This window comes from Syngnathus floridae, chromosome 18, assembly GCF_059516105.1.
Source record: "Syngnathus floridae isolate MCC-2025c chromosome 18, RoL_Sflo_1.0, whole genome shotgun sequence".
Classification (NCBI taxonomy): Eukaryota; Metazoa; Chordata; class Actinopteri; order Syngnathiformes; family Syngnathidae; genus Syngnathus; species Syngnathus floridae.
Genome location: NC_142430.1, coordinates 4231540 through 4255829, shown reverse-complemented (window position 1 = coordinate 4255829; position 24290 = coordinate 4231540). Strand labels below are relative to the sequence as shown.

Genomic DNA, 24290 nt, shown 5'->3' with positions numbered 1-24290 from the left:
GGAGCAAAACGCCTCAGGCTCCTCATTAATATTGATGACATTGTCTTATCTCGGATTCGCTGAGATCAAGTACAAAACCCAATCACGGAGAGGCACATTATGACTAAACGTGACGTAGTGCGTTCATTGATGCAGTCTCTCCCATGTTCTTCGCGTTTATTTCTAATTCATAATCACTTCGAAACAAACGAGACTGCCACTGCTGGGTTAAATCAGGGACTACATGATTCGTTCAAATAAGCTGTCATCTTTCGCCCTCGAGGGGTGGAAAAAGGAAGTGCATTCACGTGGAGGACACCACTCTTCAAGGGTGGGTGGTGAATTAAATGCTAAAACTTTAATACGTTACGTACAAGACTCGCACTAGTTTGTTTATTTGTGAGCCATTGATATTCAAATTGCTATAGATGGATTGCAAACAACGGGTTTATTTCGCCTTTTGTAGCCGCGGATGTGCTGGTGACCCTTGACGACGACTGAAATGGTTGCGACCACGCTGTCCAGTTTCCCCTGTCTTCGTCAAGCTCGCCGGAGACATGAGGTGAGTTTCCTTGGTGTTCCACGATCAGATGTATTTTATTTTCATAAACAAACGGTTCTCATAGGCTCCGGGTAATTTATTTCAAACACCAGTAGATACATTCCGTCAGGGTTGATGAGATTTAAAGCGTCATGGAAGAAAATTGCTAATTTAGGCCCGGTGCTAACTTTACAGACATGCCTGACGTCACAACACATAGGTAAACAAGTCGAGAAAGTGTCAGGAACCATTGCAACTCGGGCTTGCGGTTTCATACCTACAGGGACAAAGGTATTTCAAGTACAAGTCTACTATAAATTTCATTCACTTAATACAAGGAATATGCTATCACAGTTCAACAATGCAATCAAAGCAATATCTTTTCCATAGTAAATCATCGCCAACGACATTGTTGGGAGTGACTGTCAAGCTTGCTGCTACTTTAAGTGAAAGATCCAGTTTGGGTGGAAAATGTTCATGACAGTTTTGGAAATGGTTCAAATTCAGTGTAATGACTTGTCAGTCACATAATTGCATCTAATCCAACTTGTTTCCCCAGTATGCTCAGGCTTCAGAAGCGCTTGGCGTCCAGCGTCATGGGCTGTGGCAAGAAGAAAGTTTGGCTGGACCCAAACGAGACCAATGAGATTGCCAATGCCAACTCACGTGAGTTGTTTTACCGGCTACAGGTTATCGCTTATTTGTGCCAGCTTAATTGTTTCAATGTAACTCAACACAACAGGCCAGCAGATCCGCAAGCTGGTGAAGGATGGCCTGATTATCAGAAAGCCTGTGACAGTGCATTCCCGTGCCCGCTGCCGCAAGAACACGCTGGCGCGCCGCAAAGGCCGTCACATGGGCTACGGTTGGTCATGCAAAATCAACTGATACAATAAAATGGCTTTTGAACAAAACTGTAAACTCTCTTTCTTGGCTTTGCAGGTAAGAGGAAGGGTACTGCCAATGCCCGTATGCCCGAGAAGCTGATGTGGATGCGGCGCATGCGCATCTTGCGCCGTCTCCTCCGCCGCTACAGGGAGTCCAAAAAGATTGACAGGCACATGTAAGCGGGAAGTGTTATCTTCGATTTTTCTCTATACCCAATTAATTGCGTTTAACTGAAAGTTGCACCTCCCTGTCCAGGTACCACAGTCTGTACCTGAAGACCAAGGGTAACGTGTTCAAAAACAAGCGCATCCTGATGGAGCACATTCACAAACTGAAGGCAGACAAGGCTCGCAAGAAGCTCCTGGCGTAAGTTATTTCAATTTGATTAAACCCTTATGAGGGTTTATCAAGGATATAACACACACACCAATGAATGAAATCAAAATAAGATTTCACTGTTGTTGTAATTTCCACTTTTGTCCACTGGGTGGCGCCAAGATTGCTGGATTAGAGTGTTGCCACACTTCCCAGCTTTTTTTTTTTTGCCATCGTGCCTCACAACTGAAATGATAATACTGACTAGAAATGTCTATCAGGATAAATATTAACACTTGTGTCCTCTGGCGCAGCGATCAGGCTGAGGCTCGCCGCACAAAGACAAAGGAGGCTCGCAGGCGCAGAGAGGAACGTCTCCAGGCCAAGAGGGAGGAGTTCATCAAGAACTTGGCCAAGGAGGATGAAGCTGGCAAATAGCGACTGCATCTCTCCTTTTGTTATTAATAAATGGGGTTAATGTTACCACATGCTGGGCAATGCTTTTCTTCTGTGTGGAGGTTAGATTTTTAAATACTGTTGTTTCTGCCAACTTCTTCATAAGGTACACAGGTAAGCTAGAATTTTAACAAACCATTTCACGCCAGTGGTATAAACGGCTTGATTCCATCCACGGCGGTGAATGAGTTCAAATCTGCCTGCGTGGTTTAATCTATGATTCAAATTTTATTAGCGTTATCAGTATAGCACTTTATGGAGTCGCCATATAAAAGCAATCCCGCTGTGTGTAAAAATAAAGAGCCATCTCAGGTAAAGTAGATGAAATCGCACGAGGGGGGGGGACTAGGCGGAGGCCATTTTGTGACTCGCCTCATCTTGGTTCTTCTTTGCGGGGAGGCGCCGCTGTTTTCTGGAGCGTGAGACTTAATGGGATTAGATGACGGCAAGGAATATGAGCCGCTCTTCACAATTACGCTCAGCCCTCAACGCACTCAGAGTCACATTTTCCACATGCAACAATAACAACGGAGCTAACATAAGTACACGTCACTGAGCCGCTTCGCTGTTACTATTTTTACTTCACTTCAGAGGACAGTGGACCTTCCATACTGGAGGTTGACAGAGGTTTGCTAATACAACAGGGGGCAATTTATTTTCGTACGCCTTGTATTTGTACATCTGCTCAATTTTCATGTTAATTTTTAGGGGTAAAATAGTTTTTTTTAATCCAAACAAAATAGAGGCTTGCCTATACTATGCTTTCTTCAACATTTGGCACACATAATATTAATAAACAGATATAGTTGGAGGCGGAGCTTTAAGCGGGGAAGCAAAAAACAGCTGGAGGCAGCAAACAAAAACGTTTCATTAAATAATAAACGAGTCAGCAAACACTAAACCCATTAAAATGCTAAACAAGTTAAGCCGCAGCGTGATTCGTTTTTTTCACTTTCGTAAGCTGGAGAAGTTTAATTAACAGTGGGGTGACAAATTTGATATGAATTCAATTGTTATGGACTTTTTTTTTTTTTCCTTGTTCACTGTATATGCATGTTGTCTCCGTGTCTAAACATTCAGCAACAAAACACTAATTTCCATTTGAAGTGCACACCCGGCGCCAACGGCGATAATTGAGTGCTGCCAAGAGAGGGAGAGATGAAAAGATGTGCCGAAAAAGGAGGAGGCCGAACGTGCTTTGGAGCAGAGTCATTTGAATTTTGTGGTTCATGTTGACCCCGCCCACATCCTACGGCATGGGATTTAAATCCTTTGCCATCTGGTATCTCTGATTTGGACCTGTTTAATTTAAAGCTCTATCAGTGCAGAATCCCTGCATCTCAAAAATCTTTACAAAATTATACAGTAATGACATCATTACATTAAATTCAAGCGTTTTTGCTTCAATTCAATAGACATGGTGCTGCACCTTTTCTTGTGCACGTTTTGGCCTCTTGGGAGCAGTATTGGGCAGACATTGAGCCAATCTTGCCATCTCAGTTTGGGCAGTAATAGTCGTTCTTGACAGAGGAAAAAGAATGGATGCATTTTTAACGTTTATCCCAAATAGTTCAAAATAAAAATTGGGCCGAACGATAATATATCCGCACCTTTACTTGTGTACTTTTGCCACCTCTGCTGCTCCGTGGCCATGTAGGGAGTGGAGGGGCGACGACATCAAAAAGGCGAGACGGAAGCAGGTGTGGAGGTGGGCCAGCGGACGGTTGACTTCCCACAATGTGCCACATGGGCTTAATCCATCTGGAAACAAACAAAAAACATCTGTGAGAATCGCTGAGTCAGCCACCTGGAGCTGCCTGCAGCAGCATTCACCCCGACTTTAAGGACACGTTCGAGTACGGTAAAATTTGCAGTTTGCCATTCTTGAATTCACTATTTGTGAGGGCCTTTTGTGACTGTACCTTCAAATGATAATTTCATGTTGGGAACCAAGGTGGGGGGGACTATTATTGTGTATCGTTTTTGTCGTTTTTATTGTATTTTCTGCCAAAGTTGCTCAACTCTCAAGTCGCACATGTCATCAAGAGTTATTTTTGGTGCACAATTTCCCCCCGCATTTTGCAAGGTGGACGTTTTGTTTCCCCCGAGCTGTCAAAGATTCAAGTGTGAACGCACAAGGAGACGTCGACCTGACGTTTCAAGCACGCCCCAACAAGAGGAGAGACTTTTTGGTTTGTACTTGTAATTAAAAAAAAATCTTTGAAAAAATGACAATGGAGCAACTTGATGTCCTGCCACACGTGCGTCTTTCCAAAATCGTATTATATCCAGTTTGATAACAAAATTGGGTCATGATTTGAAAAATGGCGGCACGGTGCGCGCCGGCAGTGCCAGTGTTGTCCATGGCCTGCCAGCAGCTTTTCCGCTGCCAATGACTTTTATTGGGCGTTAATGTGATTACTTGCGCTCATTGCGAGCAGGCGAGTCGGGGCTCCTCCGGATGGAGGCGAGGGGAACGTAAGCGTGATGGATCCTCCCAAGATCTGCAAACAAACAAAAGGGACTAACAAGGATAGAAAGATGCAAAACGTCTTGTGTGGGTTGATTTGACGGCTTCCCGTCATTAAGCCCACCCACCGACTTGCTAACGACACCACCTAATGGCGCTCAATCACACAGCTTTGCAATTTTCATTGATGGATGTCAAACGTTCTTCCTCGTCGAGGCTGGCTAATTAATTGACTTTTCTGTTGGTCACGTTAATGCTCTCTTGGCACTGCTAACATTTTATACCCGAGGTCAGCAACCTCTTGGAAACCGATGGCTACTTCTTGGGTACTGATTAATTAATGTAAAAAAAAAAAAAATGCTTGAATTATTTTTAGCTAAATCATCTCTCCTCTGATGTTTCATAAATGTTTTTCAAAATTTAGCATCTCAGCCAAGCGGTAGGCGATTCTTAATTGCAACACAGGCTTGTCCAACAAATGACGGCGCACACAAAGAAATGAAGGAATCCATCGCATTTTATTGGGCGATGACAAAATACGCGATATGGCCTGTCAAAAAAGGATCCTGAGCCCAAGTGTGTATTTTTGTATGCGTGTGCAGACAAAACAGAGCCAGTAACTCGATGGGCTGTGCATAGTGTTGGTTCAGAATGCTACAATGGGTCAAACAGAAAATGTCTTTTTGACTGTGAATACCTTCCAGATTCATAATGGACAAAAGTGGTTAAGATGCAACAGGAGTACCAATGAAACCATAAATTATAACAGGGGCTGTTATAATTGTGGTATCAATGCTTGTATTAGTCGCAGAGTAGCATGAAGGTTTTATTTACACTTATTGCTTTTACATCTTTTTTTTTTTTTTTTTTTTTTAAACGCTGGCATTCCAAGACGCACTATGTGATGGCACATACAGGATGAGTACAGCAGATAAGGCAAATTGGAAGTGTTGAATTTACAGACTAGCAGAGGTGCAATGGTGTAGAGACATTTACACGTATCCCTTTTAGCAGATGCTAACATAAATAAGATTTAGCTCACAGCTCATGACTAGCGTGACAACAATTAGAGAAGTTGAGTTGATGGAAAAGCGCCTCAATGTTTCTCTTGTTGATAGTGATGATGTCATCTATGACTATTGTTATTATTGTGTACATAACGAATACGAGACTGAACACACGTAACAAAGCCTTTCGTAGACTTCCCGTAGTCCTATCGCATTTTCTGAGTTAGCGGTGAGGTAGCCTGTCTTCCCATTCGTACTCCTTGACGCTACATTTCCCACATTGCGCTACACGGTGAGTAGCTGGGAAGAAAACAAAACTAGCAAAGCTGTTGTTCCCTACCCCGTCAGCGAGGGCGTTTGGAGGTGGGAAAAACATTCCCGAGGACTCTTCCGTCAATTTATTATGATCACAATTATCGGTACTATTATTAGCCGACGTCATATTTCGAGCAAAATGTCCGCCGGCACCAAGCCTCGCTTCTTGCCGCTGCTCAAGCGCAGGAAACCGTCCGTCTCCTCGATCTTGCCTACGCAGATCTGCGGCGGGAGAATGCGGGGCGAGGGATGGTGTGATCAAGCCAGGATTTGGGAAGGATGAATTATGGGCAAGAAATAAATAGTCGGACAATAAAATCGCCAAAGGATGGGAGTCCAATTGAGGGGAAAGGAATGGGAACAATGTCGAAAGGTGAGTGGAATAAAAGAAATGCACAAGCGATGGGATAACGAGGATGAGGGGGGTGGCGTTACGGACGATGGATTGGGAGCGAGGGAAAAGAGACATTGAGAAAAATGTAAGTTCTTCCAAAATGTGACTACAAGTGCGCTGCATCACAATGCAAATATGTATTCTGTCACGTCAGCACTTTTACGCATGAATTTACATACATTGCTTTTAATGTATTCGCTAATTCTGTCTACGTGTGTGCGTGAGAGCTCACCTGGGCCTCTTTCACCGTCATCTGGCCTTTGTCTCGGTTGCCGTGGAAACCAGCCATGACCTTCCACACTCGCTCGCCGGGGCGCACCCGCTGCACAAAATTGGCGGGGAAATATCCCACCTTGCCGCGGCTTTTCCCCTGATCATAAAAACACACACACACTTGTAAAGGCCAAATTACCGGACAGGATACGTGTCATTATCTTTTGGTGAAGCAGCATGTGGCTCATTTTTCTATGCTTGGATAGGCACGTGTTATTTCAATCATTATTTACTTGGGATTGCTGATTATTTACGCCTATTTGAATATCCGCTAAAACAAAACCAACTGGTTCCTATAATTAACAACGTGAGAACAAACGACACAACGGCGTTTGCGGCGCGCTAATCCCACACCGCGGCCAACACAGAGTCAAACGCGCAATAATTGGCGAATCCAACAAATATGGTCAACACTACAAAACACGGACGACATCCTCTCCCCCCACGCTAACACCCACGTTCCTTGACTTTCAAAGACAAGCGGGCGGCTCTCAAGTCTGGCTGCCTCGTTGGACTGGAGGAGGCTTGACTGATTGCACAAGTGCCAGGATGGCATTTGCTCACGAAAGGTAACAGCGGCCAAGAGAACAAAGATGACGACGACGCTTCCAAACTCACCTTCCACCAGTCCTCATTGGCGTCATCTATCACTTTGACGCGATCGCCGGGCCTGGAGGATACACACGAGAAGCGGCTAGCATTAGCTGCAATCGTATATTAGGGCTGAATAAGAGCGTCATAAATTCAAGACATTAATTAAAATTCATGAGTCAGGCTGATTTCTCATTATTATTTTTTTAGTTCTCCTCTATTGTGGAACGTGTCACTTATTTCACAAGATGATTTGTGGTGCACAGATTACAGGTGGGCGCCATAGCTCTTTTCATTCTTCCTGTCATAACAGGTTTAGGAGGAGGGAAACGAGCCATAGTTCATACTACCACTAACGGAAGCATAAATAACAACATAAATACATATACTGCACTAATAACAATAATAGGACTGACTGTAATTCCAAGTCGTTGCTCTCCTGAGGCAGGAACTTGTAGAGAGCCACGTAGGTGTGCATGGAGTGCATCTCCACACGCTTGGGAGTCTGAAGGCAATCACATGGAGAAGAGGAAGAGAAAAAGAGGATAAGGAAGAAGAGCAAAAAAATAGAGGAGGGTGTGCAAAGACGCACCTTTAGGCTGACTCGCTCTTCGGAATCTGCCTTCTCGCTTTCAGGAGGCGTGAGCACTGGATGGACACAAAGAGGAAGAAGAAATGCAGAGTGTGTTGGATGGCCAAACAACTGTGGACACCACATTGGCTGGACAGAAACTTAACTTACTTCCTGGAATGGGCTCCTCTTCTGCGATTGGCTGATTCTCCAGCTTGTCTGGGAGTTTCTCAACCTCGTGACGGGGCGACTCGGAGATGCTGCCGAAGCTGCAGCGACTCATCTGAGCCAGCGACGTGCCGTAGCGTAGCGCTTCGTACACGGGGTCCACCGTGGCGGGGTCCACCTCTGCGACGGGACAAAGCGTGCCACAGGTTGGACATCCTATAGCTGATGAACAACAGCGGCCGCGTAAACGCACTCCCTCACTCACCCTGCACCTCAGGAGTCTCCCTGACGACGCCCAGCAACTCGTTGGTTAGTAGAGGCGAGCTGAAGTTTCGCTTAAAAGCTCCCGTCTGGGGAGAGACGGCGTGCGAGAGGTGACAGGTTAGGCAAAGCGCAGGCTTAGGTGAGGTGAGGGTGAGAAGAAGCAGCAAATGGTGCACACACATTATCAAGCGGCTTGATGACTAAAAATGACCGTCCACTGACAGACTGCGGAAGATCAAGCGAGAGCGGGATCAGCGGGAGCTTTATTTAGCACGAGGAATACAACACTCGTCAGGATAAATTACAAAGGCAGCTTTTCTCACCTTGATGCTGTCGTCTAATAATAGTCGCGTATGACAGTGAAACATTAAAATTTTTTGCCCGAGACAACTTGAATGGAAATGTGCGGTAATGTCTTTAGTGTGTCCCTGCAGGTCATTATTTGAGGTGAGGCTGTGCTCAGCAGGTCTCTTTAATGAAACTGTTTTTCTTTACGTTCAAGTAACGCTCATGCCAAGGCAGCAAGAATACAGAGCGGCTTCAATTAAAAACAATGACGGGCACGCTCCGCTATTGAACGTGAGCATGCACTTGGGTGCTGTCAGCGTTTATGTCCTGGTCTATTTTAAACCTTCAAAGATGGCCACTCGCACAAAATGGTCACCTTTGCAAAAAACAGCTGCAAAACTGGGAGACAGCAGTGCTTTCTTACTAGTAAACCTACTTCTGCCCAAAATATACCCAAACATTTGAAATGTTGTAGGAAAGAACACGTGTGAAATAAAGAGTCAAAAAAATCCTCCGCACGGAATGAATATTTCAGGCTGAAGTCGCTCAACATCATGACTACCTAAGCACATTTGCGAGTGTGCTTGCTCAGCGTGTGACTCCCCGGCAAGTTCTGCGGATGTGCGGCTGCTTTCCGAAATGTCCAATCCCCGCTTTGATGAGTGTGCGGCCATCCAAAAGGACAGCCGCGATGGCGGCTTGCTTCCGTGCCCTCAAAGGCGCAGAATTTCACACTGAATTAAGCCAGGCCAGCTGGTTGGGGGGCAGATATTGATTTCAAGGCGGAGGAGGGGAGGGGAAGGGGAAATGTAGATGGCAACGGAGCGAGAGGAAGCGTGACAAAAGCCGCTCAGTGTCGTACGAGACGTGAACAATTTTCTAGTTTATTCCGTACCTTTTGTAACCTTTCGCACGTGGGTCAGTGTCTTAATCGTCTGTGGGCCATTTTAGATTTGTGCTGACATGATCCTCTCTGTACAGGATGGGGGAGGTTGAGGGGGTTGAGGCTAAGCCCACTAGAGAGACTCAAAGACCAACCATCGCAGCGTTCAGATGCCGCTGTAGCCTCGCGCGAGTCACAGCGCACTCTGCCGTGATTAACTGTGCGAAAATATGCGCCCACTGTGAAGCGGATTACTGGTACTGCAACGGAAGAGCAACTCAATCAAGAGAACAAGTCTGTCCGATTATTGGTTGGCTCAACGTTTTCCCCTCGCGGTTGCAACAACATGAAATGCTAATGCAAGTAAGCAAGGGTGACGCTAAGCCATTGCCAAGTACGTTGATGCTAGTTCGCGTCCGCTTCCCTACCTTGCCATCGCAGGGCTGCTGGGACAACTCCGACGAGCACCACAGGTGAGCGGCGAGCTTGCAGGCTTTGCAGCGTAGACCTTGCTTGGAGTTACCTGCGGCAACATCCACATTCATTGCATTGAGAGAAAATCACAGAGGTAGACTGAAAGCATACAGATGATGGCCTTGGAGTGGATTGGCTTAGTGGTGCTTTTCAAGACACACGGTAAGATTTGTGCACTGACAACAAAGCACAAATCAACTTTGTTTGGGTCTAGAAACAATTTCCTAAGAGGTTATTTGGCCTTTAAAACCAGCACTTGAAGTGCTCAGCGTATCGACGGGTATCTTTGTTCTTGAATTTTCTTATTCATGTGAAATGTAATGGATCTAACATTTCAGTCAACAAAGGCTTGGCTAAAGGGATTTCACAGGGCAGGCCCGACTAGTTTACAGCCTAAATTGGGATCAGAGAAAATTAAAACTGGTGCACACGGTTTTACCTTGGATCAAATGTTTGCATTGCTCGCAGCTGGCCGGCCTGCGGAAGACGTGCTCGTGGAAACAGTGAGTCTTGAGAGGCGCCGTGGGCGGGGTCGAAGACTTGGGCTCAACTTTGGCGCTCAGGGACAACGCGGGACTGACGGATAGCGAGCGCGACAACAGCGACGAGGTGGGGCTGACGGATGGTGAAAGAACAGGCGGGCGTTCGCAGGCCAGGGGCAACTCGGGCAAGGCGGGTGGCGTTGGGGTGATGATGAGCGTGCAGGGGGGCCGCGAGTCGCTGGGGCTACGCTGGAAGAAGTTGTCCACGCTCTTGCTGCGCATCACAGACTTGAAGGACAGCGAGCGCTTCAGACGCTGCAACTGGAAGGAACGCAAAAACGTCAAGTAGGCAACATGCTGCCTAAATAGTTGCAGCGGACATCAAAACAGAAAGTACATGAGCATGAATCATGCATGAGTGCCTTTGAAGAAAGAACAACACAAGGACAGCACGGAGGGGATTTAGCGCTATGACGCCATTTGTCCTAAAAGTCCCATTTTCAAAGAACGGCCTTTTGCAATCAGGCTTTTTTTCTCCCCTTCCATCTCCATCACCCTTGCCCCACCTCCTCCTCCCGACTTCCTGACTTCACAAATTTGCCACGCCTTGCGAGCGGACGCCAATCGATAAGCCTTTTAAAAATTCCCGTTTGATTAGTTTCATTGAGCGGATCCACCTTGGCGTGAATCCGCCAGTCCTTTCATCATGAGCTCAATAAAAGCGAGCTGATGAGGTGAACACTTGTTTAGCGCTGTCGGTGAAGCAGCATGCGGCTCATTTAGCTAATGTTGTCGTTGCACTAAACAAGAACGAGAACTTTGGGTTTTGTGATGCTTAAAACGTCCAATTGATCTAAGCAGGTAGCTGCTCTTGTGCTCCTTCCTCTGGGAGCGAAGATACCAATTAGCGTGAGCGATGAAGAGCTGCCTTGGTTGACCCACTTTTTTTGGGGGGGGCGTTCAAAAATATTTTCTCCCCCATGTATTTCAATCAGCGCCAATTCTACAGTTTTGCTGGGGGGGGGGGGGGGGTTATGTGCAGGCTATTGAGAAAGAGGGGTGAAAAATCTCCATTACGTCCTTTTTTTGCCTCCATTCCCCGCACACACCCTCTACTCAATCATTAATTTATCCCAGCATTCTTCACAACAGCCTATTTATAGAAGCCTCGGGCAAAGACTAGTCTCTATGCTCATTTTTTATTTCCCTCACACAGACTGAAGAACAGAGAAAGCTCTTGTCGCAAAAGACTGCCAGAACAAAAAAACAAGTGGGGTGCTAAATTCAGAGAGGGGCAGTATTACTACAGTAGGTCGCTTTCTAGTATTCTGTCACTAACTAAAGTCGTAGGGACTCAGCAATCAGACTGATTTTGATAGAATATTATACATTAATGTCACTTGGCCATACATAGTACATATATGATGACTGAAGCAAAATAAATTAAAGCACCTGCCACAACATTTTCAATATCATTTACCTTTGCAAGACAGTGCAAATGTGCATTTACTTGTCTGTGAGATTCATTTTGCCAGTGTGGGCTGGCTGATGCAAACTATTCTTTGCTTTGTTTGTGGCTTTTAAATGTTCAGCACAGACACTCAGCAATCAGCGTGACGTGTGCCTGTGCAAGCGTGAGGTCAGGTAAGAATTAATGCAGCTTAAGTGTTACGCAAGATTGTAGTTTGTCTCGCTAACAGACTAAAACTTTGCATAAATAGCAAATTGCATAATAGACTTCAAATGACTGTGGTTAAATTAAATCTGGGGTGCCCAAAATGAATATGGCATCGGTGGAGGTGTGGTCATACCTTAGACTCTGGCTGGCTGGGCGCAGAGGACGGTGGCCTCTGGAGGTCCCGCCGCTGTGGCTCGTTCTCCTTCTCGCTGATTTCCGTCATGACAACTGAAAAGAAAGTCTGTGTTTCTTAGTCGCGAGGAAGAGAAAAGCGGCGAAAATAGGAGGAGAACGGCGATGTGGATATGGCGGCAGGAGGTCGTCCAAGTTCGGCGTCTTCATTGGGACGATGCATCCCGTCTAGAGAGCGTCCCGATTGTTGACTTAAACGGAACGACTAGGCGTCAATTCAATGTATTTAGAGTCTATTCGGGAGCCGGTATCTTGCAGATGCCGGCTGGCTTCTCGCTCATACACTTGGCCGCTCCACTATTCGACTGTACAGTACGATTTCACACGCGCTCAATGGCAACTTTGTTTTCCCTGTGACGTTGCGCTTACCTCAGTCCCGATTGGCCCAAAATGGCCGATGAGAAGGAGGTAAACCGGGATTGGATGGGCCCGAGGTTGTGGGCGGTACTTTGCTGTTTGCCCAATGACGCTAAGCAAGACACGCCCCAGTCATCATACTGTACTGTACTTACCATTTTTACATTTTCAAGTATATTATATTATACCAAAGTGATGCCTTGATTTGAGTTTAATGACCTCACAGATTGCTCTTACATGTTAATTTCGTCCTGGTAACGGAAAACGGCCCAGATCTCAAATTTGCCCCTACAGAAATAAATTTAAATGCTAATCTGGTCAAACGCCAATAACATTGCGTACATTCTTTAACGTTGGACTTTGTGACTAAAATCAAGTTTTTGTTTGGGGAAAATTGTCCTGGAATTTTGCTCAATGGCCTTTTAACTGGACATTGCGTGGTAAAGCACGTGCAATAAAATCTAAATTATGTATGCTCCTGATATGAGAAAGATTCATTCCAACACTTTGATTGGACATTGCCTTAAATGGGTCAAAACTACTAATTCCTGATTGGCAAAAAATCTCTTTTATGATGTAAGACGCCTTGTAAGCTCCATTATTCATCACTTTGAAGAGTTTTTTAGCAGCCATGGCCTACATTTTTTTCCTGTGCAGAGGACAATGTTATTTCTTGTTTAAGAGTGATCATATCTGCATACAGGCCAATCATTTACTCTTAATGAAGCCACAATTAATGAAATCAACAAAAGCCATGTGGTACTTACTACATTTGTGGTTATCCAACTTCTTTACAAGTACCACCTAAAAATGCACATACAAGTTAAAAAAATCCAAATCAATTTGAAAAGGCAAAAGTGTTGTACAGTTTAATACAACTGAACTGCACTCGAGCAGAAATTTCATCGCATAAGACTGCATTTTTTTTCTTTGCTTCAGGCTGGCAAGACCGGAGAAGCACTCCCCCCTTTTTTCTCTTTCAATTTCTCTGACATTTGACAAATTGCTCCCAGTCCACACGGCCGCTCTAATGAGGCGCTTGTTGCGGCGTGCGTTTCTGCTCAAAGGCAGAAGGAAACAAATGCTTAAGTTTGTGCCTAAGAAGGAGACAATTAGGCCAAACTTTTCAGAATCCAAAGAGACTACTTGTCATTCCAGCGGAAACAAGATGAAGCTGCAGCAGCAGATGCTGCTGCTGCTGAAGGCTTTAAATGAAGATGAGTGACGGATCAGCCCATTCGGAGGTGACTGGAGATACAGCTGGAATTCAATGATTTTAATGTATCATATATTGCATTGATTTTGCTCTTGCAGTGCAGCATTCATTTATTTACTTCTTTGCAATCAAATGTCAGTCATATGGAACACAGCGTAGTTGTGGAATTCTTCTATATAATAAACTAGCTGTGTGTAGGCTATATAAATCCAAATGTTGCATAATATGCTTAAAACGGAGTCACCTTTTGATGCATCGCTGATACAATACCGCCCTCTAGTGTACTTGAGTGGCATTGCTCAAAGTAGGGCGAAAGGTACATTTCTCACCAGCGCTCCAATTTTACGTTTACTCCCTAGGGGACTTTGCCGATGCTGTAAACAAAAACATAGAGGAAGTTAGGACATTCATGCAAGTTCAAATCTTTATTGAACATGTAGAAAGAAGGGCAGAAAGAAGGGATTTCTCCAAAATCCGTTACTGTTAAAATCCAGTCAGCTTTAACACCAAAAGGTAGAGCAAGAATAATGTTCATTTCTCAGAAAATCACATTAGTCCTCAAAGAGTCAGGCAGAGAAATGCTAACCAAAACAGCTGCACCTATGCAGGCGCACAAAACATGTTGAGGAAAACAAATGCACTCAGGTCACAAAATGCGCAAACAGTATTTCTGGGGTGCATTTATTTTACTCTGGTATTTTTATTTTACAAAATTAAATAAAAATACTTACATTCTTCGATTTTTCTGTTTGTGGTCCTTGGAAGAAAACATCCCAAATTCAAAATACCTACATCTTGCATATCCACAAATAGTGACCTGTGAGCATTTCTTCACCTTAAAAAGAACATCAAATAAAAATGAAATATTTACAAATGGTGACATTAAAGGTTGCCGGTGAGCGCTGAGTCCATGAGGTCGTCATCTTCGTTCCTCATGTAGATGGGACTGGAGCGCGAGGGCCGCTCAGAGGCGAGCATAGACAAGGAGGACTCTGAGGCCGAGATGGGTGAGCGGGACCAGCCGTCTGCCTTCACGGGGTGCGACGACGGGCCGCCAGTCATAGATGACTTCTTCTTCTCCTTGTCCCGTTCCCTTTCGCGTTCCCGCTTCTTCTTCTCCTTTTTGTGTTTCTTGTGCTTCTCGCCAGAGCCCAGCGGGACAGCGCTCATGTAGTCCTGTTGGGCAGGCAGCGGTCTCGGCGTCTGGTCATCGTCGGAACTGGGGCTGTTCTGATGGGACTTCTCGGCCACTGAGCTGCTGCCTGACTCGCTCTCACTGTCGTGGTTGAGCGGCGTGTGGCCGGGCGAGCGGCTGTGGCTCGGGGAGGAGCGGTCGTGCTTGGGCGTGGAGCCGCTGAACAGGGGCGAGGCTTTCAGGCTGTTGATCTGCGCCCGCATGGAGTCGCCGGGGCCTTCGCCGCCGCCTTTCTGCAGCGTGACTTTCGCCTTGATGCTGGGCGAGCCTCCGTCGGGTTTGCTGATGATAATCTTGGCCAGGCCGGTCCCGCTCACCGCTCCTGTTTTGGGGTCCATCAACTTTTTCTCCCCGCCGGGGCCGCTCGAAACGGACACTTTCGCCTTCCCTTCTTTATCAGGCCTCTCCCGCTTGTAGTCTCCACTTTGGGAGGATGTGGAGTGCTTGATGGGAGGCATGTTTGGAGGGGGCACATTTCCAGGAACGCTGCCGCTCGGGGCCCCGGTAGGCGGGCCCGCGGGTGGTCCGACTTCACAACCGTCTTCCCCCACACCGCCCACGCTCTTCAGTTTGTCAATGACCGCCGTGAGGGATGGTTTCTTGTTTCGACTAGGAGACTTGCCTTTAGCGTTTGGGTTGTTGGCGTTGTTCTGGCATGCTCCCCCACTGCCGCCGCCTCCGCTGCTCCCGCCACTTCCACCACCCACTGCACTGTACTGGGACTGGGAGCTTCCAGAGAAGCTCATGGAAGTGGAAGAAGAGGAGGAGCTAGAGGATGAGGATGTGGAAGTTGAGGGTGTCCCGCTCATTGGCTTTTGGGAGCTCATACTGCTCCCCCCAGAGGAAGACTTGGAAACCCCCGAGCTGCCGGCTCCCGAGCCCATTGGGGATTTGGCCTTCGAGGAAGGTGGAGTTCCCGGCACCTGGGACTGCTGGATTTTCATGGGCGAAGACAGCTTTTCACCGGAGCTGGCGTTGCGGGAATGAGAAGGGGAGATGTTGGGCTTGATGTTGGGATTCATAAGCGACCCAGGAGGCTTACCGCCTTGAGTTTTTATCTTGTTACCGGTCCCCAGTCCACTCGCACCGCTTCCTGTACCAGAGAGCCCGTGTTTGGCGATTGGGGACGAGCCCGGCTTACCAACACCCATTCCCTGAGAAGAACCCTTAGAATGGGACGGTCCCCCGCTGATCCCGGCACTGCTCCCTGACTTAGAGCTGTTGCCTTGCGCCATGGAGCCTTCCTTGGATTTGATCTTCCCAGATGAAGAATGGGAATGGTGGCTTTTGCTGCTGCCCGTGGCCCCGGTTCCGCCGGTGCCGCTCAAGGCTGAGCTGCTGGACGTGTAGCCGCTATGGGAGGAGGTTTTCCCACTGGTTATCGTCCCCTTCGGGATCTGAATGGTAATCTTGGGAATGGGAGGCGTGGCGCCGCCAGGTGGCGTCTGTGAGCATCCCGAACTTCCCGGAGACTTGGAGCCTCCTCCGCTCAAGCTGCCACCGGAGCCAGAGCCGCCGCTGGGTGGCGTGTACGGCCGTCCGCCTGAACTGTGGGAGGGCGACTTCCCATCTGGGTCCAGCTTTTTACGTTTGGGCTGCTTCTCTTTGGATTTGCCCTCGCTGGAGGGAGTCCTGCTACGTTTCACCTGTTTGCCCTCAGCGGAAAGGCTTCCCATTCCGGAGCCGCTACTTCCGCTGCCGCCACCATTCTCATCCTTTTGGCGCATGAGGCTCTGTTGTTTGACTTTGGATTCTGCGCTTTTGAAATCGACGCATGCCGGCCCCAAGCCCATCATGAGGGGGCTCTGGGAGCCTCCGAAATGAGTGTCTCCCAAATCTGGCGCTTGACCGAGAAGTGGTTTGCCGGTGCCGCTGTTGCCTCCGAAAAACATCCCCATATCAAAAGGGTCTTTCAGTGAGGGCTCAGGGGTGTTTTGTCCGTGCGGCGTGGGATTCTGGGGCGTACCCGACGGTGTGTTCTGCTGACTGCTACCGCCGAAACCCTTCACCAAATCCATGTCTCCGTCGGCGCTCGGGGAACTGTCTTCAAAGCAGTTCTGGGAGATGCCGTGACCGGAATTCAGCAGGTCGGGGTTGAAGTCGGCCGCATCCGGGAAGAAGTTATTGGAGGACGAATCACTGGTGGGTGTGGCCGCGGCCTCAGCGATCAGCTCGGCAGCGTCCGTGAAAGGGTTCTCGTTGCTGTTGGCGTTGAAAATGTCTGCCGAGTCAAATACGGCGCTGCCTTGTCCTGAACTGGAGGAGTCGCGAATGGGGGTCCCCAGCGGGCCCGCTTCGTCAGCGCCGCCACCTATCGGATGCTGGCCTCCACTGCCGGCTTTACCGGTTTGCTCAGGCAAATCTGACAGAATTTCCGTGATATCCGGACCGATGCTGTCGGAGCTGGAGAGACGCACCATGCGGGGAGGCGCCGCACCCGGCGGTGGCTGAGCCTGGATATGAGATGGCGGATAGGGCATGCTGGGGCCGGAGGGCGGGGTTCCGCATTGGCTCGGAGCCGGAGTGATGCTGTGGGGCGTGTCCAGGCCGTCCCCCGGCAGATTAACGTCAAAGATGGAGTTTTGAGAAGCGTCGACATCCATCGACAGAAGTTCACGATGGAAATCGTCCTCGTGCGTGACCACGTGGTGCTGATGGTGCGACATGGACAACGGCTGTTGAGATTTTATGCCCAAAGCACCTGCGGCCGTTCCCCCTGCACCGGGAGTCGCTGGCAACAAGCCCCCCTTCTCTGGCACTCGCGGGCGCTTCTTCTTGCCTTTCACGCCTCCTCCGGGACAAGCGGCCCCCATGCTGTCGGTACGAGGTGACCCGGAGGACGAATTTTGTCTCTCGAGTGGACTGGAACCGTACAGGGCGGCAAAGTCTTGCGAAGGGTTGTCTTTCAACAAGTTCATGAGCATGGGATGATTCTTGGTGTTGCTAGCAGGCGACGACGTCGGAGGCGGAGGAGTCTGGTGAGGCGGCGGCGCGTTCTGCGAGCTGGGACTGGAACCTACGCTTCCTGTTATCTGCAGAAGACTGGTCAGGATTGGATTCTGCGTCACTTTGCTGTAGTCATCTGTATGGCTTTGACCCTGCTGCTGCTGCAGCTGTTGTTGTTGCTGCTGCTGCTGCTGTTGCTGCGCCTGCTGTTGTTGCGCAACTTGAGCTTGGCACTCAGTTCCTTGTCTTTCGCCGCAAGACATCCCGAACAGAGAGGTGATGGGCCCGGTAAAATTAGGGCCGCCGGGCGGTCCACCTCCGGTGGGTGTGCTGCCGCCGGTGAGTCCCAGGAGCCCCATAGGGTTCGTGCCATCTCCGCCTGGCATGTTGTAGGTGGGACTGCCGGATGGCGGCGGGTTATTTTTCACCATGGTCTCCACCGTCTGTGCAATCAAAGACAGGGCTGGAGTGTCTGCCTGGATGGTCTCCGCTTTCCTCCGGATGGCCCGCATTGTCACAGGGATGGACATACACCTGAGCCAAGAATTGAGTATTTATAATTCATTTGACCAGCTAATTATTTGAATATATAATACTCAAAGCAAGTAATTTTATTTGACAAATACCTCTGGACCACTTTGGTAATGAAATCATCGGTGCAGATGAGCGCGTCAGACAGCCCTTTATAAAGCTTGCAGGACACCTGTCTGGAGTCGATTACATCCATCACAACTGAAAGGCGAAGGGAAAAAAGATGCATTGAAACATTGTGTGGACTGCTCCTGGCACCACAAGTGGGATTCAGGCTGACTCAACTGTGTAGTTGTTAATGCTAACTTAATTAGCAACCTAACCGCTTCTCAAATTGTTTGGGTGTGAGAGCTTACTGCAGACTAACGATTCATTGACAGGATGCTGGAAAGAGACGCTGAAGCTCGAGTCTGTCAAGGGGCAAACCTCAAACTGCAGCAGGCCGACGCTGTCTGAAAGCCAAATGAAAACAAAAATTAACTGATCCGCATTGCTGGCTGACCAAACCAGACTAAACAACGGTCCGGCTACCTTCTTTGATAGATGTCCGCTTGACACAGCTGCCAATCAAAGTGTTGTAGGCCGCCTGATGCCGAATGATGTCCAACAGGAGGGGCACCTGAGCCGGGTGGCGAAAGGGGATCTTGCTCACCAGGGCACCTTGTAGGCAATGACCATCTTGCACCGGGGCGTCGAAGTTTAGAAAGTAGCAGTGCTGCTGGTCTGGCAGCACCTGTTAGAGCACACAAAAAAGTTTTTTTTTTTCTCTCTCAAAAAAATGTCAATTGATTCCCCCTCCCCGTCCAATTTATAAAAGTGACTCAATTACTCAAGTCGTTCAGCACACAATATGTGTCAGGATGCATACTAGAAGGAAGAAAAAAAGTCCTGTCTGCTCACTGAGTAGAAGTGCATGTTGCGGGAGGGCAGCAGAGTGGCGCCCCCATCCTCCGGGGACTGAAGTTGGCTCTGGACGATCAGCTGGTAGAGCGCAGACATGCGTGGGGTGCTTTCAAACACAGGAATTGCTGGAAAACACACAATTTATCAAATTGGCCCTGATGCAAATTGATTGCATTTTACTGGAATGATCAAACCGGTATGACCTATCCTGCAAAATGGCATGATTTCTATGAAATTCACCTGTAGCGTTGCCCAGTCTGTGAATAAAGGACTGTGAGAATGGCATGGGTTGATTCATCTTGAGGAAAAAACAAGCGGGCAGGTCCACGCAGTTGGAGTTTGTCACAGTCGAAAAGGAAGGTGTTCTGAAACAAATCAAACTCAATCAACCACCAGAGCATCCCTTTGACTTCACATCTGTGTTCCGAGCTCATCCCGTTTTCCTACTTGTGTTATTTGTCATATTCCAAAATGGATTTTGCAATACCACCGTATGTAACGTAAGATCTGCTTTACCCCTTGTTGTCCACCGGGTGCGATCCAGTGATGAGCGGCGCAATGGGGAGCTTGTAGGTGTTGGGCGTTCCCTCGATGCTGACGGAAACGCTAATGCCCAGTGAGCGTGGCACTGTTGGACACAGTCAGCTTGTCAGGGGAAAAAAAATACCAAAGCAGTTAACATCCCGGATCGGCTTTTACCGTTGGCGTCCGCCAGGTTGACGTGCACGCCCGTTCCCTCCTCGAATATGTCATACGGCGACACGTAGCACTGGAGGGTGACAAGATGGCCACCACTCCTGGCTGTCAGCAGGCCCACGCTGCCGTGGAGGATCGTCTCCACGGCGTTGGCGTTGGTTGCCAGCCTAAGGTAGGTGGATGAGGAAATGTTCAATTAAATTTACATTTGGGTGAAAAGGCCTTTCATATTCTGGCCGTTATTGCCGAGCCGCACGAGTGAGGCAGGAGAAGTCACCGAAACATGTGCATCATCTTGGTGAGATCCAGCTCCAGAGACTGCAAGGCGATGTACATCTTGGTTTTCAGTTTACTGCAAGGCAAAAAAAAATCAATCCGTCAAAACAGACACCAAAACTGGGAGGGCTTCAAAACAAAGTAACATTTCAAAACCTACTTGTCTCCGGGAAGCTTATACAGGTCGACCAGTCCCTTGAGATGCTTGGAAAACTCTTCAAAGTTCTTGTCTCTGGTAAGAAAAAAACATGGAAGAAATGAACACGTCTTCACTGATACCAGCAGCAAATTTTAAGCTCACCTTAGATGTTGAATCAACTCGGGGCAGCTCTGTAACAAACACATTTGTTTTGATACGACAGCATCTTCAACCAAGCTCGAATTTGTGAGCCCCCTCCCTACACAAAGGTCTTACCGTAGGGTTCTCTCCTTGATGGGCAACTTTGACATCCACAAGTTGGCCAGCGCCGTCCAGTTGCACCTCCACGTAAAACATATCAGAAGTGATGTAGCACTCGGTTCCGGACGGGCTAAGGTGGGAGCCCAGCCTGACGAAGAAAAGACCCCAAACCTGAGCAAAGTTCTCTACTGGAACACGTTTCCTGTACATGTGAACACTTACAGGTTTTGTCTCGCTATGGACTCAAGACGATCTGTCATGGAAGGTAAAGATGAGACTGTAAAACAGAGGGACAGAGAATCAGTTCATTTTGTTGGCCTTGAGGCCCAAACTTGGAAAAGTCCCAAGAACCAAAAGCTTTGAGTAGAAATGTGGACAGACTGTTTCATACCCAAAACTGAAAGCATCTAGAATCAAAACATACTAGAACTTAAAAGTCAGAATGGGTGTACAAAGTGTTCCAGTGTCTGGAAATAAAAGTATTAAAAGCCAAAAGTTCCTAAAAAATTGGAAACGCTGCTTTGAAAAGGTGTCCATCTCACCTTTGAGTGCCCTCTGCAGGGTTTCCAAACAGGTGAGCAGCAGCTGGTGACCGGCAGCGTTCATCATCCCACGTTTTTCCTACAAAGCATCACGGTAACTATCTTTTCTATTGATTTTTGGGGAAAATATGGGTTTGTCTGGGCAGAATTAAACTTGTAACCTGGATTACTTGTGTGTCAATGTACCACCGTAATTGATCATGTCAATATCATGAGTGTGTCTCACCATGGCCTGACGCACAACCTTGCTGGTCTCCTGCCACGGGCGGGACACGTTGTGCTTTGCGTGAAGCCTCTCCAGCAAGGCAGCCATGCGACTCTGCTTCTCCGATTCTGGAAAACAAAAACGCCAGTTCAACTTCTGGTGAATGTCCAGTAAGTCTGGGCAGTTCATCAATTTTATCAGCAGGAAACAGAACAAAGCACAGAACCTATTTCACATGTTGTAACACAAGGAGACTTGAATAGCCACGGCTGTAAATTGTCAATTTACTATGAATTGTGTTTAAATACATTCCCAACATTATTTGTAAGGACTATTTACATTGTAACGAATATAAACGTAATTTGAATGCTCTTTAAAGGAAGCGACTCCGTTAAATTGTTATTTTGAGACCATATTCCCTAGCCGTATATTAAATGTGATTTAAATATATCCATAGCATATATTTCAATACATATACTACTGCGTTATGACCGAAACTAGGCAGCGGTATATCGTCCAATAGACTCCTTTAGAGAGTATCCGAGTAGTATTCAGACTGTAAATGTAGTTAATACTTCCAACCTACAATTGAAAAATAAAAGTGAAAAATTTCCAAAGGCCAAATTGGATGCTATCTTAACGTTAGCCTCCGCTCGCTAGCTTAGCCAGGCTAACGAAGGGGCATAGCAGAGGTTCGCGGGGGCCATTGGTAAATAACGCTTACCCGTCACTTCTTCCATTTTCACTCGTTCTCCGTGAGGCTGACCCGCCGCCGGCGGAACCGGGACTGAATTTTCTGTGGCAGGACTGCGCTGCATGACAACACCGGGTACCGCCGCCATTGTGTGCGCTTCGCGCTTCCTCCCAACCGACCCGTGACGGCTTCCGTAGATGCCGTAATACTCAAACAAAAAAGCGCTCACTATTAACAGTGACATGGTCTCCCACTAGACGGCGTCCGACTGCTGCAAACGAGCCACCCCCGTTTTGTTCCCTCCAGCGTGACCCCTGAAGCGTCTCGTTAATCGACCCGTGGTGATGAGTGCCGTCTTTTAACAATGTGTACTTTTTTTCTGGTGCCAGGGAGGTAATTAAGCAAGTGGATGAGACGACATGGGAAGGGTGCACCTGAGCCCAGTTGAGCAGCTGAGCCTGTGCCAGCCAACGCGTTCGCTCACGACTCTCCGGGGACGCCTTTGCCACCAACCATTAGGACCTGTCTGTCAGACACTGCACCGTACCACCCATAAGCCCTTTCTCGAGACACTCATTTGAAACCAACCCTGGCTTGAAACCCTAACCCCGGCTTGAAGCATAATTTGAAACCCGACCACTTGCTTGAGAGCCCAATTTAAACCCTTAAACCCAAGCCTGAAAGCCAAATTTTAAAGCCTGCTTAAAGCAACAACCCTGCCTCAAAATTATTTGCAACTCATAGCTGTGGCATGAAACCCAAATTTAAAGCCCTAATGCTTAAGACCCCACCCCATTCTTGAAATCCTAATTTCCAAGCCTAACTTGACCTGCAAGGCAACGGGCATTCAGATAAGCCTTCTTCACACAGCTTGGCCTATTGAGGACCCACACGCTTGCAGTCCACATCCACCAGGGAGGAAAGGAGGGGCGGAGGTTCTCTTTTGTAATTGATGTGCCCCAGCAGAGCTGCAGTTGGCACGTGTGAGACGCCGCGACGGGCACCGGTGCCAACAAAGGGGCAACGCGGGGCCTACGCTGGGCTGAATGAAGGTGTGCCCATCAATCAGAGGCTAGTTCACCTTAGCCTGCCAACCGGGGGGATGGCGGCCACGCGCCTGGGCCCCCTTTGGGTTCCTCTCGCTGCCAAGGGGTGGCGCGGGGACGGAGACTGGCACCAGCCTGGCCTAATCCGCCGGGTGCAACAGCGCCACCGGGACTTATCCAAGTTCAACTGCCGACGCTGGTCCACATCCAAGTTCGTTTCTGGATGCCATTCCCGCAGCTAGAGATGTCTGTCTTGAAACCATCATTTGAAAACCTGGCTCTGTCTTAAAATCTGGATTCTAAACCGTAACCCAATTGTGAAACTCTAACCGAAGCTCCAAACACAAAATCAAAGCCATAACCTTACAAGCTTGATGCAGACATACAACCCAAAATTGAAAGCCGAATAGCCTAATTTAAAGCCCTCAAATTCTAAACCTGTCATGAAAGCCTCAATCCTTACACAAGCCCGCTTTGTGTCTATGAAGCATATTGGGCAGAATGGTGACATCAGAAGTATTACGAGCATACGTCAGCCATTGTCTTTTTAAAGCTTTTCGAATGAGCTTCTTTCTCTCTCCATAAAAGTTTGAGATCAGCGAGGTGCCTGAAGGCTGGACACGGTCCAGGAAACAGCGTGGCATTAAAAGGGGATGAGGGGGGGGGCACTTTCTGCTTCCGTGGCGCCGTGTGCCTTGAAGTGTAAGGGCAGCTGGGAAGAGGAAGCGGGAAGACGAGTAGGAAAGAAGATGATGATGATGAGGAGGAGGAATATGGGGGGCGGGGGGCTGGGGGGGGTTCCTATAGGACCGTTTGCGACTAGGCTCATTTGCACGGCGCCACTTAATTGGCTCAAACAATTAATTAATGTGTTGGAAAGTTGGCAGCAAAAGTTCATTTAAAAGGGTTTTAATATGCAATTAGGGAGAAGGCGGCGAGCTAGAAAGGAAGCACACGCGTGCAGGAAAGAGAGGATGAAAATGCCTTTTTTTGGGAAGGGGAGGCGATCATATTTGGGGGGGAAAAAAGAGGCGTGGTGAAGGAGGAGGTGGCG

At 47.9% G+C, this 24290-nt stretch overlaps 3 protein-coding genes across 13 annotated transcripts; 1 reads left to right on the top strand and 2 right to left on the bottom strand.

The window, feature by feature from the left end:
- Positions 1–350: 350 nt before the first annotated feature.
- Positions 351–14813, bottom strand: LOC148382312 (SH3 and cysteine-rich domain-containing protein 2-like). 7 transcript variants are annotated; one of them, XR_015853957.1, is made up of 15 exons: positions 14047–14165; positions 13354–13390; positions 12171–12265; positions 10317–10680; positions 9832–9926; positions 8234–8318; positions 7972–8148; positions 7822–7877; positions 7646–7734; positions 7257–7308; positions 6598–6735; positions 4602–4683; positions 3790–3940; positions 3609–3699; positions 351–3478 (listed from the first exon to the last, which is right to left on the bottom strand). XR_015853957.1 is itself a non-coding variant. In XM_088359557.1 (14 exons), the coding sequence occupies exons 2-13, from the start codon at positions 14096–14098 to the stop codon at positions 3792–3794; spliced, it is 1434 nt and encodes a 477-aa protein (XP_088215683.1). In that variant the 5' UTR covers positions 14099–14176; positions 14674–14813; the 3' UTR covers positions 351–3699; positions 3790–3791. The 7 variants fall into 7 exon arrangements, 6 of the variants coding, with proteins under 6 accessions (XP_088215683.1, XP_088215681.1, XP_088215679.1 ...); XM_088359557.1 differs by lacking the exon at positions 13354–13390 and adding an exon at positions 14674–14813 and having other exon boundaries at positions 351–3699; positions 14047–14176; XM_088359555.1 differs by lacking the exon at positions 13354–13390 and adding an exon at positions 14534–14684 and having other exon boundaries at positions 351–3699; positions 14047–14176.
- Positions 433–2211, top strand: LOC148382313 (large ribosomal subunit protein eL19-like). Of its 3 annotated transcripts, XM_088359569.1 has the most exons (7): positions 511–541; positions 716–811; positions 1080–1186; positions 1263–1385; positions 1463–1583; positions 1664–1774; positions 2038–2211. In XM_088359569.1, the coding sequence occupies exons 3-7, from the start codon at positions 1081–1083 to the stop codon at positions 2159–2161; spliced, it is 585 nt and encodes a 194-aa protein (XP_088215695.1). In that variant the 5' UTR covers positions 511–541; positions 716–811; position 1080; the 3' UTR covers positions 2162–2211. The 3 variants fall into 3 exon arrangements, with proteins under 3 accessions (XP_088215693.1, XP_088215695.1, XP_088215694.1); XM_088359567.1 differs by lacking the exon at positions 716–811 and having other exon boundaries at positions 433–541; XM_088359568.1 differs by lacking the exon at positions 511–541 and having other exon boundaries at positions 563–811.
- med1 (mediator complex subunit 1) lies at positions 13848–23643 on the bottom strand. 3 transcript variants are annotated; one of them, XR_015853951.1, is made up of 17 exons: positions 22221–23642; positions 21518–21624; positions 21292–21370; positions 20972–21026; positions 20765–20897; positions 20651–20679; positions 20510–20581; positions 20351–20425; positions 20077–20240; positions 19894–20005; positions 19618–19742; positions 19375–19502; positions 19006–19207; positions 18831–18926; positions 18570–18675; positions 14534–18477; positions 13848–14176 (listed from the first exon to the last, which is right to left on the bottom strand). XR_015853951.1 is itself a non-coding variant. In XM_088359521.1 (17 exons), exons 1-16 carry the CDS (start codon positions 22432–22434, stop codon positions 14685–14687), a joined length of 5490 nt encoding a protein of 1829 aa, XP_088215647.1. In that variant the 5' UTR covers positions 22435–23643; the 3' UTR covers positions 13848–14176; positions 14674–14684. The 3 variants fall into 3 exon arrangements, 2 of the variants coding, with proteins under 2 accessions (XP_088215647.1, XP_088215646.1); XM_088359521.1 differs by having other exon boundaries at positions 14674–18477; positions 22221–23643; XM_088359520.1 differs by lacking the exon at positions 13848–14176 and having other exon boundaries at positions 14213–18477.
- Positions 23644–24290: the final 647 nt, after the last annotated feature.

Bases quoted from the DNA above. Each gene is read 5' to 3' on its own strand.
- LOC148382313 (XM_088359567.1), top strand. The intron at 1,584-1,663 runs GTAAGCGGGAAG...CTCCCTGTCCAG, and splicing joins AAAAAGATTGACAGGCACAT to GTACCACAGTCTGTACCTGA. The intron at 1,775-2,037 runs GTAAGTTATTTC...CCTCTGGCGCAG, and splicing joins GCTCGCAAGAAGCTCCTGGC to CGATCAGGCTGAGGCTCGCC.
- LOC148382312 (XM_088359553.1), bottom strand. From the start codon at position 14,124: ATGTACCTTTCGCCCTACTTTGAGCAATGCCACTCAAGTACACTAGAG. The intron at 10,681-12,170 runs GTATGACCACAC...CGTTCCTTCCAG, and splicing joins CCAGCCAGCCAGAGTCTAAG to TTGCAGCGTCTGAAGCGCTC. The intron at 7,878-7,971 runs GTAAGTTAAGTT...GTGTCCATCCAG, and splicing joins AGAGGAGCCCATTCCAGGAA to TGCTCACGCCTCCTGAAAGC.
- med1 (XM_088359521.1), bottom strand. From the start codon at position 22,434: ATGTCACTGTTAATAGTGAGCGCTTTTTTGTTTGAGTATTACGGCATC. The intron at 18,927-19,005 runs GTAGCCGGACCG...TTTGGCTTTCAG, and splicing joins GCGGACATCTATCAAAGAAG to ACAGCGTCGGCCTGCTGCAG. The intron at 18,478-18,569 runs GTATTTGTCAAA...TTCTTGGCTCAG, and splicing joins ATTACCAAAGTGGTCCAGAG to GTGTATGTCCATCCCTGTGA.